We start from the raw sequence: 17,370 nt of genomic DNA, 5'->3' as shown, positions 1-17,370 counted from the left end.
GTTGCTTAGGTGTGCCAAGGTCAGAAGTCATGAGAGCCATGTTCAAAGTACTTATCTAGACATTGCCTGGTGTGTGTTCCTTTGCTCAGTTGTGCTCCCACTCTTTGCGGTCTCATGGACTGTAGCCCAGTGGGATTCTCTGTCCATGGAATTTTCCAGGAAAGAATACTGGAATGGGTTGCCATTTCCTTCTCCAGGTGACCTTCCCCATCCAGGGATTGAACCTGCATCTCCTATGTTGGCAGGTGGATTCTTTACCACTGAGCCACCTGGGAAGCCCAGACATTGCCTGGAAGACAGGGCTTTTATTTCCAACACAAACCTTAATAACTCAAGTGTGGTTTCTTCAGAATGGGCATTAAGTGTATTCTAGCTGCTTGTATTGGGAAGGTCCTTCTATGCCCACTCAGCCTTCTTATTTATTCATTTATTTGGCTGTGTTGGGTCCTAGTTGTGGCACAGAGGGTCTTCATTGTGTCATGCAGGATCTTTCTTGGCGGTGCATGGACTCTCTAATTGTGGCATGTGGGCTCAGTAGTTGCAGCGTGTGGGCTCCAGAGAATGTAGGCTTCAGTAGTTGTGGAACTTGGCCTCTCTAGTTGTGGCACATGGCCTCCAGAGTATGCAGGCTCAGTAGTTGCGGCACACAGGGTTAATTACTCACAGCATGTTACTCACAGGATAACATGTGAGTTACTCACATGAATCTTAGTTTCCCTATCAGGGATCGAACCCATGTGCCCTGCATTGCAAGGTGGATTCTTAACCACCAGACTACCAGGGTAGTCCCCTACTTAACCTGATGGCAAGACTTCATGTATCTGGATAACAGAGTGAGATGCTGCTAGTGCCTCAAAAAACTATAGCCTGCTGTACTCTTCAAGGCCATCCCATGGTGTTAGCTGGTGAACAAGGCACTGGAAGGTGAAATCTACTAAATTATGCTGAGAGGCCTAATTCTTTAGGGGACAAGATCCTCTGAAGAAAATAGTAAAAGTTCACTGGAAATCAACTTAAAATATTAAGATAATGCTAGATACCTCAGCCTAAAAACATTTACTCCATTTAATCTGATGATTTAAAGATTTTTATTATCATGTTAGAAGTATTTTTATGACTTGAAATTAGTCAAGATTAACCTTTCTCACCTCTCTCACACACATCCCTTTCTTTTCTGCTTTGGAACCATACACATGCAGCTTTTTTCAGAGGTGGTAATTTAGCATTTATTATTTTTCTGACACAGGGTCTTGGGCCCCTTCTTTGGAGGTGTTGACAAGAGTGAGAGAATTTTTTCACACTGTTGTTTGGTTCACACTCTCGAGGCTTTTGCCAGGGAAGGAAACTCCCCTTTCTAAAACAGTAGTCTGATTTGATAAAAAGTAAAATTTTAGCTTCAATAAAAATAGCTTCTATTAACCTTCAGGGTCACTTGAAATGCTGAGCTATATATACAATTACGTAAGAAAAAATACAGATGATTATAAAAAAATAAAACATGCAGCATCATATTTATTTTACATATGGATTTGGTTCAAGGTGTTTATAGTTTTTTTAGGTTATAATGGAGTAAAACCTAATCATAATGCTGTTTTAGTAAGGTAGGGCTTCAAAATTGACAGATAGACTGATATAATATGTAGACAACATGAGTATTGGAAGATGGAGTTTGACATGCAGCATGAGAAAATCTGAAACAAAATAGAGTTTTTCCAATATTTTAAATTGAAGGCCAGTTACAACATGAGCAGGTTTGGTCGAACACCAGGCCTTGGTTACACTGGAAGTAGAAGGTCCTGCCTCCTGCACACTGGTAGAACTTGGTGTTATCTTCAGGATCGCTATAAATGCCATCTGCTTTACCAGTGCAGAAACCTCCATCTCCTTCACTGCCCCCATCACTGCCACCTTCTCCACCACTGTCTCCATCACCACCTCCTTCTCCACCAATATTGGCACAGAAACCTTCACTTCTGGGTATCACTTGTTGATGATACCAAGTCTTGGTGGCTGATGGAGTGCATTCTAAAAGAACAAGAAGATCACTTCAGAGCATCATCATAAGCTATCTTTGAGCCTAGAAGCAACAACTCTAGACCTCCTCCTGTGTTGGCTTTGTTCTCCAAGAACTTGAGCCCCATGAGAGTTCCAAACTGTGGCTGGCAACAATGCTACAAGGGGACAGATGTCCAAGCAAGGAGGAAGGGAGAACAGGGCCACTGGAGTCCTAGCAGTGGTCCAAGCAGTCATTGGCTTCTACTCTGTTTCCACTCAGGGGGAATGAACACAGCCCTGTAGTGACTGGATCAAGGATTTTATGTGGGAGGCTAATTAACACTTGTGTTAGCAGGGGAGGCTTATCTGTCCATTTTTCTGTCATAAGTAATACATCTGTATTTTTGTCATCTTGTTAACCTTAAGTGCTATATTTTGATTTTTGTCATCTTGTTATGTTTTGTTTCTTAGGCTTTATTTTTTGTTTGTTTCCTTTCAACATTGCCCTTTTGCTGTTTTTTTCCTCCCTCTGGCAATTCAGACATTTTATTTTTCATTTTACTCTATTGCTAGAACACTCTCCAACACTACAATTTGCTGCCTCTTACTCCCTCACTCTATAGTTTGAGCCCATCTTTTTTAAAAATTAATTTTATTTGTTTCTTTAGGCTGTACTGAGTCTTTGTTGTTGTGTGTGGGTTTTCTCTAGTTGTGGCAAGCGGGGTTACTCTCTGGTTATGGGGCTCTGTCTTCTCATTGCAGCGGGCTTCTCTTGTTGCAGGGCACAGGTTGTAGAGTGTGTGGGTTTCAGTAATTGTGGCACATGGGATTAGTTGCCCTGCAGCATGTGGGATCTTCCCAGACCAGGGAGTAAACCTGAGTTCCCTGGATTGGCAGGCAGATTCTTAACCACTGGACCACCAGGGAAGTCCTGAGCCCATCTTTTTGTAATTATCTTTTAACAGGTTTTACAGTTAAAACAAACAAACAAACAATGATTCTGTGAATTTCCTGAAAGCAGAGACATAAGGAACCCTATATCTTCTACTTCTTTACCTCTACCTCCACCTTTAGGCTTTCACCAGAGATGCTTAACCAAGGAACATACAAAGTCACACACTACTGAGTCAGCAATGTGAGTCTTTATCCCTGTTCTTCTTCAAGACCTACCTCCAACCCTCACCACTAGTAGCCATAGACAATATCCACCTTTAAGGCAGGTGGGAAGTGGCTAAGCCAGCCTGCCTATTTCTAAGTTAGGCTATGGTGTACAGAACTGAGAGAGATGCAGTTTACTTTAGAGAAAATGTTAGCACATGCATCAGACTCACTTTGAAGGTATCTGATTCTTCCTCCCAGACGAAGTTTTCCTGGGAAGAAAAGCCCATCTCTGAGGTATAAGGTATATTCAAATCCTTACCCACATAGCTACTGAACTTAGACTGGCCTCTTTGATGGAAGAATGCATTTCTAAAAAGCTTCTTCCTGTAAACCTGTCCCTTTTTCACATGTGAGAGTCTAGATGCTCTGTGGCTGCCTCATGCACTCTTCTTCCTCTGCAGTTGTCATTCTTGCAGCTTGACCTGCATCATCTTTGGAACAATGTGGTGAACTCAGTAGTGACCCACCTGAGGACAGGCCCAAGAGTGACTGCAGCTTGCGTATGAGTGGATATTTGCCCTCATTGCAGAAGGAGCCTAAGAAGTCATCCAGGTCAATGGCCCAAACCATGGCCCCACCAAAATTGTTCTCCTTAAGAAAGTCAACCTGTGGACAAAGAGAGCACTTGGCAACCAAAATCAAGTGGCACTTACACAACAAACAGTGGAGTACAGGGCGACAAGGTGACATTAGGGGAAAAAATATGGTGGGTTGAAACCCTGTCGGTATTTCTTTTATGAAAGGATGTGGTATGCACTTTGTGAATTCAAGGTTTGATGGGCTATCTCAACTCCATTCTTGTTTTCTTCCTCCAGTTAATAAATTCTTGCTGCTGCTGCGCTTCAGTCATGTCCGACTCTGTGGGACCCCATAGACGGCAGCCCACCAGGCTCCCCCATCCCTGGGATTCTCCAGGCAAGAACACTGGAGTGGGTTGCCATTTCCTTCTCCCATGTGTGAAAATGAAAAGTGAAAGTGAAGTCGCTCAGTCGTGTCTGACTCTTAGCAATACCATGGACTGCAGCCTACCAGGCTCCTCCGTCCATGGGATTTTCCAGGCAAGAGTACTGGAGTGGGGTGCCATTGCCTTCTCTGAATAAATTCTTAGGTATGTATATATATATGCATATAGTATATTAATAGTATTAATTAATATAATAATATATTATAGTATATTAATAGTATATTAAATTAGCTAATATATACATAGCTAATTTAATATATTATTAAACTAATACTAGTATTCTAGGCTAAGCTACATTTCATTTTAGCTTTCATTACTTGCTTAATCTTTACAGGAACTACTAGGTAGATCTTATTATTTCACAGGTTTGTGGGAACTCATCCTGTCTTTTGGGGCTTGAGGACCAGGTATATCTGACACCAAAGTCTAGATTCTTAACCATTGCACCTTACAGCTCTTTTTCTCCTCCATTCTGACCACCTTCTCCTGACCAGGATTCAATAAAGATGTACTGACAGAGCAGTGTTATGGAAAGAGCCTAGATTCTGAGCCAGACAACATGTTCAATTACTGCCTTTGCATTTTCCAGCTGTGAAACCTTGGATTAGTCGCAGCATCTATGAACCTCAGTGTACACATCTGTAAACCGGAAAGGCTATTTCTTACTTCACTGGATTGTGTAAAATCAAGTTAGGTGATGGTTGTAAAGCATTTAGGTAAAAATGTAAAAGATATTTTCATTATTGTCCATGAAAATGTTGGTCTTAAGCCTGGCTTATAACCATTTCATGGGAGTTAGTATAGATTAATTCTGGACAAAAATTGGGGAAATAAATTTTAACCACATTAGAATATTATACTATATGTTAGTGTATAGTAGTATATGCTGTACACTGGATCATTACATCTGTATTTAATCATATCATTTGCTCTGTCTTGAGGGGAAGGTAAATCACAATGAGGTTGATTTATTCCACTTTGTACATATTTATAACTTTGAAGCCACAGATCTTAGAAAAATGGGCTCGTGATGAACTTAGGATTTGAAGCTAGAATTGCATTTTTTTACACTGCTCATACCTTATATTTGTAGCTCTTAATATTGTCATAACCAACCCACTCAGTGTCTTTATAAGCGTATGGAACTTTTTGGTCTTCAATCCAGGCAACTGTGGCTTCACTTAGGAATGTGCAGATCTATGAAGTGAAGGAAGAAGGCAATGTTGAGCATGTCACAAATTATGTCATGTATTGCAGGAGGAAGGAGGGGAAAAATAGTAAGAAATGGAAGAGGGATGGAAAAAGTGGCATTGTGAAATACCTACATTAATTTCACATATTTCTCTAGAAAGTAACTTTGTATCATAAAACAAAGATACAAATTCCTATGAAACTGGGTACAAAGAAGTGAAATTCAAATTCTATAACCACAGTTTAGTTGGGAAATGGTAAGCATGACCATGAGTGCTAAGGTCATTCTTCTGAAAACACTTGAGTCTCTGGCAAAAACTGCTAGCTACTCTATCGGTCTGAATTTTTAACACAAGATTTGAGTAGTTGTTGTTGTTTAGTCACTTAGTCATGTCTGACTCTTTGCAACCTCATGGCCTGCAGCATGCCAGGCTTCTCTGTCCTCCACTATCTCCTGGAGTCTGCTCAAATTCATATCCATTTAGTCAGTGAGGCTATCTAACCATCACATCCTCTCCAGCCCTCTTCTCATTTTGTCTTCAATCTTACCCATCATCAAGGTCTTTTCCAATAAGTCGGCTCTTCACATCAGGTGGCCCAAGTATTAGAGCTTCATATTTGAGTAAATGCAATCAAATCAGATTTGAAAGAAGATCCAATTATTTGCCATCGCTGAGCTAAATTATTTAAATCCTTCTCCATCTATTTACATGGATGTAATAGAATTAAGTATAGCTTTGAGCTATAGAAAAGATGGTCCCATATACTTCTAAACCCAAAAGGAAATTCACATTGACTTTTTTTCAAGTGAAAAGTGTTCCTAAGCCATCAACCTGCCTTTCGACAGGCTATGTGCTCAGAGCTATGAGGAGTCAGGGTATAGGATCTCAAGAGCAGAAGGATAGCAAGATGACTTGGAGAGTGGAAGAATTTTCCCCAGGGCATTTTAGCCTGAATTAGCCATGGTGGTTACCTCATAGTAAGCCCAGAAGCCAGCCTCACGTATGTAAGGACCAGATGACCCTGCTCCAGAGATTGGGGCACAGACTGAGGTGTCAGAAGTGCTGAGCCGGAAGGTCCTCCCATAGGTGGGGAACCCCATGATGAGCTTCTCTGAAGGGACCCCATTGTCTCTCCAGTACTTCATGGCATATTCCTGCAGAAGCAACACAGACATTATTCCTCACCAGTGTTTGTCCCACATGATGAAAAAAGTCTAGCTAATTGTCCCACAAAGAGAAAGCCTGTTTTCCAACAACCAACACTCCTAATCTCTTCCCTGTCTTTCTTCTGCATATGATTAGAGGTTTTTCTTTCTTACACAGTTGAAGAAACGCATGTTGCCTTGATCCTTGGATCCTAAGTGCAGAGGACTGTTGTGTCCTGTACATGAGTCCCAGCCACCATGGAAGTCATAGGTCATCACGCTTATGAAATCAAGAAGCCTAGAACAAGAGAATTTGAGCCATCATGATACGGGCGCATTTTTTAATAGACAATTTAAGAGCAAGAAATGATAGCAGTGGAAATTCATGATGTCAAGTAGATATCCATATGATCCCATTAGTGTGGCTTCCCAGGTGTCTCCTGGTTATCTCCTGTGACTCCCGTGAGGCTAGACAGAAAGTCTCCTTTACTTCCTTGAAAGATTATGGGCACACCCAGAGCAGAAGATAAGGAAATATAGTTGTTAGTGTATGTGTCTCAGAAACACATGTCTCTAGGATTATGGGAACTGCAGGTGGAAAGCTCACCTATTGTTTTGTCAATAATAGCTTTCGATTTTACAGCTTTTCAAAAGAAACTGTCAGTGAAAATTGCTGCTATATATAAAGATTTTCCAAGGTCTTAAATCTTATTTCTCTTTCCCCTAAAGCCTACCATAGTGACAATATAAAGGGGTCACCACCTTTTCCCAGGACCACTAAATATTCAAACATTTTTGGCAATTGATGGTACCAACCTTCTCAACATTATGTTTACATAACTACTGGGAATGCTTTCTACTAAAATGTTTAGGGAATCTCTGCTCTGGGATGTGGAGGCCCTGCGAGGCTCATCGCACTCACTTTCCAATCTCTGCAATTTCATATCCTGTATCAATGGTCTCTTTGCCAGCAGACACAGCTGCTGTGATCAGCAGTCTGGGTTTTCCTGTTTCTTCAGCCTCTTCTTCAAAAGCCTGTAGCATTTCCTGGAGAGAGAACAGAGGGTGGATTTTAGAGGTTGTCTTCATTATCTATTCCCTATGGTGACTACCTCTTGAGATGGTTTCCAGCCCATAACTATTCCCTATTTCTTAAAATAGCTCATGAAATTTAGGGATAGATTCTGGTAAGGTATAACTTGGAATAAATTGATGCAAACATGGAGTCCTTGAATCTAAGTCTCATTTAATGACAATTCTACAGAAAAAGCCCAGGAATTCCTGGCAGAGGATCTAGGAGCTGTCCTCTCTATTGTGACTTCACCATCCCTCTTAAAGCTCTATTCTCTGCATTTGTGTATAGCCAGGCTAATGTCTTTCCCGCCTCTAGGCCTTTGCAAATGCTGTTTGTTACCACATCCTTAGAAAATTCTTCCCATCCTCTGTATTCCTGGTTCCTTTTACTTCATATTGCTGCTCAAATGTCACTTCCCTGAGAAGACTCCCCTGAGCATCTAACTTTGCTGCTATCATTGCTCTTACCACGATTGACATTTATTTGTTTATTTAGCTCCATATTCTCCACTATGCTGTAATCCCAAGAGCAGGAATCACATTTGTCTTGCTCACTGCTCTGTATCCAGTGTGTCTCGATCACAGAAAGCACACAACACTTGTTGAATGAATGACATAGTGAAATTCCTTCTTCCTGATTCAAAACTTTATTTGAAAAGAAGATTCAAGACGGAAGTGTAGAAAGACTCTGAACTGATTCCTTTTATGGGCACAGCAAATCTACAACTATATAAAAAAAAAAAAATCCCCTGAAAAGGACCTGAAAACCAGATGAATAGTGTTCTATTGAGACGGGTAGAAGAAACAGATATTCAGTCTCTCCAAGGAAAAGCCACACTCCAGCCACAGTGGCCCACAGTTGAGAAGTGTAAGAAAGGTACAGTTACCTGAAATTAACATGACATTGTAAATCAACCATACTCCAATAAATCTTTTTTAAAAAACAAAGATAGTTATTTTCCCTAAGGAATGAAAGTTTCAAGTTCCACATCATGCAAACCATCCCAAAGCTGCTTCTCAGGAGATAAAAGCACCCCCCTCCCCCCCAAAAAAGAAAAAAAATAAACTAGTTTGAAGACCAATATGAAATACTCCCAGGAAAACTATAGAACTACAGGGGAAAGAAAGCTCATTTTTAAAGGGTCCAGTTTCACTTGATCAAAAACCTGTATAAAATCACCAGATTGAAAAGTACGTGGAAGATAGATGAAGGAGCCCCATTCACTAATCCTGAAGCAGCTGCTAGAGAGTAAGGAGCAGTGGGATGATCCCTAGGAACTGAGACCCTAGTAGGAGCCGTTTTTGCCATCTCAGGCCACCTTACTAATAACGGCACTGGTGGCATCATATTGGAAAGCTCCATCTAACCTGTGGGTGCACATGGCCAAGAGTCCTGCCTACCCCTGTGCCTCAGAAGTGCCTCACAGTTAGCCAGGAAATAACCTTGCTGGGCACTGGTGGGTAGGGGCCCACTGCAGTTCTGAGGTGCAGACCTATCTCCCAGCACCTGGCATCCACTGAAAACAGACCATGCAGCCATTAGCGGGGCAGCCCTGCCCACAAGTCCCCAGAAGCCACCATGGATGAGTCTCACAGCCATTTTGGGGCCAGCTCACCCACTAGTTACTGGCAGCCCACCATGGCATTCCAAGATCCACCGCTGACCACCAGCATTCAGCAGCCACTGTGGTGAGACCCCAGAGGCATTCTGCAGGGCCAGCTTTGCACACAGGTGTGCTGTCACCGTAGCTGTGACCCCACCAAAACAGGAGAACATACACAGCCCACACGGGGCACATGGCTTGTGTACATTGCTCTTGTGGCCAGGTAGGATAGTATGCCTGAACCCCACAGGATATCTCCCACATAAAGCCACTCATCAAGACTGGGAGACGTGGCTGCTTTACCTAATGCATCAAAACAAACACAGAGAATTAGGAAAAAATGAGGAGACATGTTCCAGTCAAGAGAAGAAGACAATATCTCAGAAAAAGAATGAAATGAAATGGAGATAACCAATCTACCTAAGAAATGATCATAAAGATACTGAACTTAGGAGGAGAAGGGAAGAACACAATGACAACATCAACAAATGGCTAGAAAATATTTTTTAAAAAAACTAAACTAAACAGAAGTTATAACTGAACTGCAAAATACCCTATAGGTGTTCAACAACAGATTGGAAGAGGTAGAAAAATCAGTGAGCCAAAAGACACAGTAATGGAACTCACTCACACAGAGCAGCAGTTTGAAAAAAGAATTTTAAAAAGTGAAGATACTTTAAGGAATCTGGTACAATATCAAGTAGAACAGCATTCCCATTATACAGTTCCAGAAGTAGAAGAGAAAAGGGACATGAAATTATTTGAAGAAATAGCAGCTGAAGACTTCCTAATCTGGGGAAGGAAATAGACATCCAGGTCCAAGATGCTTAGAGAGTTCAAAATAAAATAAACCCAAAGAGACATGCCCCAAGACACATTGTAATACAAATGGTAAAATTTAATGAAAAGGAATCTGCTGCTTTAAGGAAAGCAGAAAGGGAAAAATAATTTGTTACTTTAAAGTGAAATCCCATTAGGCTATCATTAGATTTTTCTGCAGAAACCTTATGGGCCAGTAGGAAGAGGCATATTCTTACATATTCTTAGGCTACAAAGAAAGAAAGGGGATGAAGACTAAGTCCTGGGAGGAGGGTATTAGTTTCTCTTCCTATATATGAGATGACAGGGCTTCCCAGGTGGAGCTAGTGTTAAAAAAATCCGCCTGCCAATGGAGGAGACACAAGAGACATTAGTTCAATCCCTGGGACAGGAAGATCCCCTGGATAATGAAATAGCAACCCACTCCAGTATTATTGCCTGGAGAATCCCATGGACAGAGGAGCCTGGCAAGAAGCAGTCCATAGGGTCGCAGAGTCAGACACAACTGAAGTGACTTAGCATACACACACACACACACACACACATATATATATATATATACATATGTTTGTCCTAAAAGTCCATTTGGATCTTTCCGTAAGATGTTATAGGAATTCTACTCAGCCTTAAAAAAGAATGAAATCCTGCCATTTGCAACCACATGGATAGAGGTAAGGGTATTTTGCTAAGCGAAATGAGTGAGAGGGAGAAAAACAAATACCATATTATATTAATCATATGTGGAATCTGAGGAGAAAAAAAAACCCAGCAAACAAATAAAATAAAACAAAAGCAAATTCCTAGATACAGAGAATGAATTGGTGGTTACCAGAGAGGAAGGGGGTTGGGGGGTGGACAAAACAGATGAAAGACATCAGCTTCATGGTGATGGCTAATAACTGGATTTATAGTTGTGATCATTCTGCAATGTATACAGATGTTAAACTATAATGCTGTGTTACCAGAAACATATAATAAAAAAAGAATTTTTTCGTTGGATTCCTTCAGCTACCTATATCCTTCCAGTAAATTCTCTTTTGATTTAAGCTACCCAGAGAGTCTGTCTCTATGGCTTGCAACTCCCAAACACCTTCATAAGTGTACTTCTGAGGAGAGCAGCCTTTGCTATCCCCGAGAAACACAACTCTCACAGTCCATGAAGGCACTAGCCTCTCTACAAAAAGACACAGAGCTGGTGCTTCATTCCCACCTTAATCAGGATGGTGAATCGCTGTTTGTCCTCAGGTGGGCTTCCCCTGGACCCTGGATATTCGATATCCAAGTCAATGCCATCAAATTCATGTTGACGAAGGAAGTCAATGACAGAACAGATGAAGATTTTTCGGTTGGCAGCTGAGGAGACCATGGCGGTGAATCTAGGCAGAGAGTTTGTCTATGTTAACATCACCGATCCCTGAATCTTCCTTACACACTCAAATATCAATTTTATTATGCATTTTATAATAACTTCTGTTGGATTTTTACAGCTAAGGTGAATTCAAATTGGTAATGGTAATTAGTAGAAAAGTTTATAATTAAAATTTTATTTTCTTCAATATACCCAATGCATATTATTTTTCTGCTTATAGAATCAGTGGTATATGTGCATTTTACTTATTAGTGAGATCTTTCAGGGGCAGTGGTTTAGCCACCACAGTTCTTTCTTTGATCCTAAGATGTTTATTTTTCTATTTACTGTTTCCAAAATTAAAATGCGATTTATAAAATGTGAATACACTTAATGAAGCACTTCTGACCCCCAATATATGAATATATTGTGAGTCTTGTATTTGGAGGTGACTTAATATCTAGAAAAATTAGTGCCTCTGCCATAGTCAGCAATTTTATAGTCTATTAACACATATTCAAACCCTCTTGGTTAGTTCCTGATTATAAAAAGCCTGTGGTAAACCCTTTGTAAACTGGATAACAACCTCCTTAATTCATCTCCTTTTTTCTTTTCTTTTTGTTTTTAGTTCTGATATTCAATGGCTATACTTTTTAAAATTAAAATAAATTGACTAGCACAAACTGGGTAATCTAAAAAGTGAAGGGTAGAGATATTGTCTGGAGTTTGGGGGAATTGACCTGCAAAGATTTTCTTATTTAAGTTTGTGAGCAAGATAAGGAAAAGTTCTACTGGCAGAGTGGACTTGAGGTAAAAGAAATATTGGTCAAATGCTATATGTGAGAATTAGCTTTTTACCTGATAGGTAACTGCCAGAAGTTTCACTTGGCTATTAGAATGAGAATAAAAACACTCATTACATTTTGCTCCAACATTTTAAGCATGACTGGCTACCTCAGGAAAATTGTGGAGGGAAGGAGAGAGGGGCAAGTTACTTTTCAGGTCAAATAACTTTGTGCTGTCTAATTTTAAAATAATTATGGGAAGACATTGGGCTTCCCAGGTGGCGCTAGTTGTAAAGAACCCGCCTACCAGTGCAGGAGACATGAGGTATGGGTTTGATCCCTGGGTCAGGAAGATCCCCTGGAAAAGGGCATGGCAACCCACTCCAGTATTATTTCCTGGAGAATCCCATGGACAGAGGAGCCTGGCAGGCTGCAGTTCATAAGGTCACAAAGAGTGGAACACGACTGAAGTGACTTAGCACACACAGCACACGGGAAGACATCAACATCATAATTCAAAAAGTCGTTTACCACTGACTTGGACAACTTTCAACATACAAGTCAAGTCTAACCTCATCATCTCTTTTTCCTGACTCAGAGTCAAAAAGCCTGTGAGGTTACCACTCCTTTATTGCTGCTTCCCCAGAAAAGAGCCTATGACCCAGCCCAGGACTTATGCTCTTATGGGAGCCCAGGTGCTTCTCCGTCACCAAGCCAGTCTGTCTCACTCACCATTCTCTACCTTCTTTTGAGTGTTTTCCCATCATTTCCCCCATTCTACTGCTATTTCTCCAGGTCTGCTGTAGTCAGCCCTTCCCACGCACAGACAGTTTCTTCTTAAGAGCTGGCCTCTTTCCCCCTAGAACATTCATTTTCACCACCCCACTGGTATCTTATTTTCCCACTCCAGCTTGAGGGTTTCTTTCTTTTGCCTCCACCCTCATTTTCTGGCCATGGAAAGACTTACTTCTGAGTGCCAAAGTTCCAGCCACCAACAGCCAGCAAAGTGACCAGATCTTTGTTGCTGCAGAAAGAAACCAAGAGGCACATTTAAGTGAAAGCTCTGTGACCTTTAGGATAATATATTGCAGAAAACAACTCTTCTATCCCCATTCTTGAGTCTCTGGGAAATGGGCAACAGCCAAGTACAAGCTCTAAAGTTCCCATGGCAAGTGCTCCTCCCATCTGCCCACGTTAGTCTTTACATCATAGGTTACCACATATGCATCAGAAATCTGCAAAGGACTGCCTTTCAGAATCTTATGATATTTGGAAATGAACTGGGGACAGAACTTGGGCTCTCCACTCTCCCTCACTGATTCCCATTCACTTTGGATTCGACTCCTACTGACTGTTCTTTCAGGGCTTGGAACTCAGGATACAGGACATCAATATCATTCCATTCATAGGGAGCAATCTTGTTGTCATTCATGGTGGCAAAAGCATATATCAGATGTGTGCACAGACATGGGTCCACATCCTTGGGGAAGAAGTTGGCTGGTTCTGGTCGATACTGAGACCAGTTGGTAAAGTAGCACACTAGCTTATAGGCTGAACCTGCAAGAGAAAAACAGCAGTCATTGTGGGGCAGGGCTCCACTGTCTGTGTCGCTTGCTGATGAGCTCCTCAAGGGGAAGGGGTCCCTAAGAGTTCACATGGCAGATACCTAGTAGATACTGCAGTACCCTTTTCCCTCACCTGTGGAAGACCTGGCTAAACAGTCATGACACTTTTGTCAACAGAATCCCAGCAAGGTCTAAGCATATTTCTTGACCCAGAAAGTTTGAAATCATTTCATCACATAAAATAAAATAAATTTGCCATCATAGCAGCAAGTGGTAAGGTTAATGATGCTCCTTGCATAATTCATAATTTCAAAGATTACTCAGGTTCATTACCAATAAAACAAATATCTTTTGTAGATGGCATATGATGTGACTGATATTTTATTTAGAAGCTTTATGCAAATTGGTTTGCTTAAATTTTAATTCCCATACAGCCTAATGGGGGAAACATTCTCATTTTTAGATGAGACTCGGGACTACTCAAGGCTGAAAGTTTAAGATGAATTCCAATTCATTCATCCATTTATTCCACAAATACTGATTGTGCCTACACTACTTCTGGGCAGTCTTGCTCCAAAGCTCATGCTTTTTCCAGTCTCCTGAGTCCCCATATCTGGATTTTAGTCATGTTCACACCCACAGCCAGTGCCTAGTTATTAGAAATAATGTGAAGACATTTGAAGGGGGAAAAGACAAAACAAAGAAGAGTATAAACTACAAAGACAGTAAATACTTTATCAGTCTTGGCATCAGAGTATCAGTTTAAGTCCTGATTCTGAACAATCAAGGACAAATCACTTCCACCCTCTCTGCTTTAGTTTTCCCATCTATAAAGTGAATTATTCTGGATTAGATGAGCTATAGGCCCCCTCCCCATTGCTGGCTTTCTGAGATCAAGCAAAACAGGCTGGGAGCTAGCCCAAGTCCTGACATCACGAAACAGGTCCTAGTCCTGACATCATGGAAGGAGAAGGAAATTCAGAGTCAGAAGAAAGGAGGGAAAGAAGAGTAACCATCAGGAAAATTGGAGTGTGGAGAGGAGGTTGTGTTACTCCTTACCTAGTTGTACCTGCAGCAGAACAGCCAAGCCTGAAACAAACAAACAAGCAAAACTCAGAAACAAGGCATCCTTAGATGGGCTTCCCAGTTAGGACCTGGTGCTACCCAGGGGACTTTCAGAATATCAAGGGCCTGGGAGTTTTTGGATTTATCAGTGGTATTTCCCAGGACCCCATTTCATCATTCTCAGGCTTGGATCCCAAGTTCCTCTACACAGAAGCCAAGGCATGGGGGAATAACTCATGTAGAAGCTTCACTAAAACAGAAGCCCATCCTCCTCTGCATTCCCAGGGACACCCCATGACATGTGGGAAGGAAGAAGAGCAGAAGAGTGGGAGACTCACAGGCCCAGAGCAACATCCTCCCCATTGCGTCCGCACACCGGCCACCTGGGCTGCCTCTGGGCTCGGTCTTACGTAAGACGTTTATCTCTGAGGGAAAAGCGCAGTTGCCACCTCAGAGCACAGGCACCCAAGGCTGCCATGCCTGTCCCTCCACCTCTCAGGTTCACAGGAATGTGAGGGGGAGAGAGTCCCAGGAGTGTTCCCTCACCAGCCCAGGCCTGGACATTCTGACAGAATCCCTTACCACTGGAGGACTTAGCTCAGCACTGAGGCCAAGTCCATGAAAGCCCAGGGAAGGAGTGAAGGGCACGGTTCTGGAGACAGGGTCCCAAGCCAGAAAAACACATGGGGGGTTAGTTGTGATATTGAGCTTTCATTTAAGGAGTGTGATTTTCTTCCTACAGGACCAGGCCTTATCTTAAGGACAATGGCCAGCGTCCTGGAATGAACCTGATTCAGGGAAGGGGCAGGATTAGCCTCATCTTCTCCCCCTTGTCTCCTGGGGATTTTACGGCCACAGTTCTGGGGGGAAGGATAGGGGCAGACAGAGGATGCTGCAGGTGCCAGCTTTCCTCACATATTGGGATGGGGAGAGGGCATCAGCTGTCAGATAAACATGAACCTTATATCTCTGCCCCCTCATCCTCATTCTGGGTGGGATGGTGGCATCAGGGTGTAAGGAATATTTTTGATCTGATTGTTTTATAAATTGGGTTAGAGATCTCATCTGGACAAGCCAAAGCTATAAAAAGTTTGTAAATCTCAGCTCTAGAGCAACTAAAGAGCTGTGGATACAACTGGGCTCTAAACAATGTACTGAATCAACCCATTTAAATGATTGACTTCCTAACTGATATTTTTATAATGTATCAACAGCATAGTAGGACAGTAAGGGATTAAAAAGGAATAATCCTGAAAAGAGTAGAACAAAGGTAGCTAGCATAACTTTATCTCAGTTGCTACTGATTTTCATCTCTGAAAAAAGACCAGAAACACAAGCAGGTAAATAAAAATAATGCCAATTAGAGAGGTAGTGCAGGAATATGAATAGAGAAAAGAGAACCCAACAAAAGATGGGAGAGTAAGACAAGCACTGGAAGAAAACTAGCCTTTCTTTTAGGACCATGCTTCTAGCATCAATGAAGATAGAAATGCTGCCATAGTCAATTGAGATAAGAGAATTAGAATCAGACATATTTGTGCATGTCAGGATTCCCTTGGAAATTTGAAATGATGAAAGAAGAATAGAAAAGCTTAGAGCTCTGTGTAAAGACTACTTCATGCCTATCAGATCCAGAGAGAAAAGAAATCAGGTAAGAATAAGGCTCCATCTCCAATTATAGAGGGACATCTCTGATAGCTCAGTTGATAAAGAATCCACCTGCAATGCAGGGGACCCTGATTCGATTCCTGGGTTGGGAAGATCTGCTGGAGAAGGGATAGGTTACCCACTCCAGTATTCTTGGGCTCCCCTTGTGATTCAACTGGTAAAGAATTCACCTGCAATGTGGGAGACCTGGGTTCGATCCCTGGGTTGGGAAGATCCCCTGGAGAAGGGAACAGCTACCCACTCTAGTATTCTGGCCTGGAGAATTACATGAGCTGTATATAGTCCGTGGGGTCACAAAGAGTCCGACACGACTGAGTGACTTTCACTTCGGGCTTCCCTAGTAGATAAGACAGTAAAGCATCCACCTGTATGCAGGAGACACAGGTTCGATCCCTGGGTAGGGAAGATCCCCTGGAGAAGGAAATGGCAACTCACTCCATTATTCTTGCCTGGAGAATTCCATGGACAGGGGAACCTGGTGGGCTACAGTCCATGGGGTTGCAAAGAGTTGGACACAACTGAGCAACTAACACACACACACACCAATTGCAGACTCACCTGTAAGGAGAATAAGCTTTGCCATGGTTGCTGTCAGTACTGGTCATGCAGAGCCTGGATTTGCCTTTTATACCATCTGACTACCAGGTCATCATAAAGGATATCTTCCAAGCAGAGAGAATCTAACCCAGATGTGTATATAGCTAATCAGTAAGTCAACAGATCTCCTCTCCTACAAACACCACTCGTGATGCACCTCCAACCTGCACTCCCCCACCACCTCCTCTGCTCTATAAGGACAAAACATCTCCTAACGAGGTGGCAGAGACCATCACCATGAAAAGCACCAGCTTAATAGGGTTTTTTTTTTTTTTTTGGCAGTTCTCAGGGCTGATAGGCATCCATTTAAACATTATGATTAGATTCTTACGCTGTGGACACTTAGTGCCTGGCATCAAAGTATGTATTTATTGAAAAGTAAACACT

General features: G+C 41.9%; 1 protein-coding gene across 1 annotated transcript; it reads right to left on the bottom strand.

Annotated features, from left to right (window-relative positions):
- Positions 1-3,378: 3,378 nt before the first annotated feature.
- LOC122427478 (acidic mammalian chitinase-like) lies at positions 3,379-16,969 on the bottom strand. The gene is made up of 10 exons (XM_043447000.1): positions 16,945-16,969; positions 14,713-14,742; positions 13,441-13,645; positions 13,056-13,112; positions 11,166-11,331; positions 7,381-7,505; positions 6,633-6,756; positions 6,285-6,467; positions 5,201-5,317; positions 3,379-3,762 (listed from the first exon to the last, which is right to left on the bottom strand). Exons 1-10 carry the CDS (start codon positions 16,967-16,969, stop codon positions 3,514-3,516), a joined length of 1,281 nt encoding a protein of 426 aa, XP_043302935.1. The 3' UTR covers positions 3,379-3,513.
- Between the last annotated feature and the right edge of the window lie 401 nt (positions 16,970-17,370).

This window comes from Cervus canadensis, chromosome 2 (assembly GCF_019320065.1).
Source record: "Cervus canadensis isolate Bull #8, Minnesota chromosome 2, ASM1932006v1, whole genome shotgun sequence".
NCBI classification, from domain to species: domain Eukaryota; kingdom Metazoa; phylum Chordata; class Mammalia; order Artiodactyla; family Cervidae; genus Cervus; species Cervus canadensis.
This window is presented reverse-complemented; position numbering and strand designations above follow the sequence as displayed.

What these genes read in the sequence shown, in the direction of transcription:
- LOC122427478 (XM_043447000.1), bottom strand. Translation starts at nt 16,969, where the DNA reads ATGGCAAAGCTTATTCTCCTTACAG. An exon ending in GATTCACCATCCTGATTAAG is followed by an intron (nt 7,506 to 11,165) that starts GTGGGAATGAAG and finishes TTCTCTCTCCAG; the next exon opens with GAAATGCTACAGGCTTTTGA. An exon ending in GCTTCTGGGCTTACTATGAG is followed by an intron (nt 5,318 to 6,284) that starts GTAACCACCATG and finishes TTCACTTCATAG; the next exon opens with ATCTGCACATTCCTAAGTGA.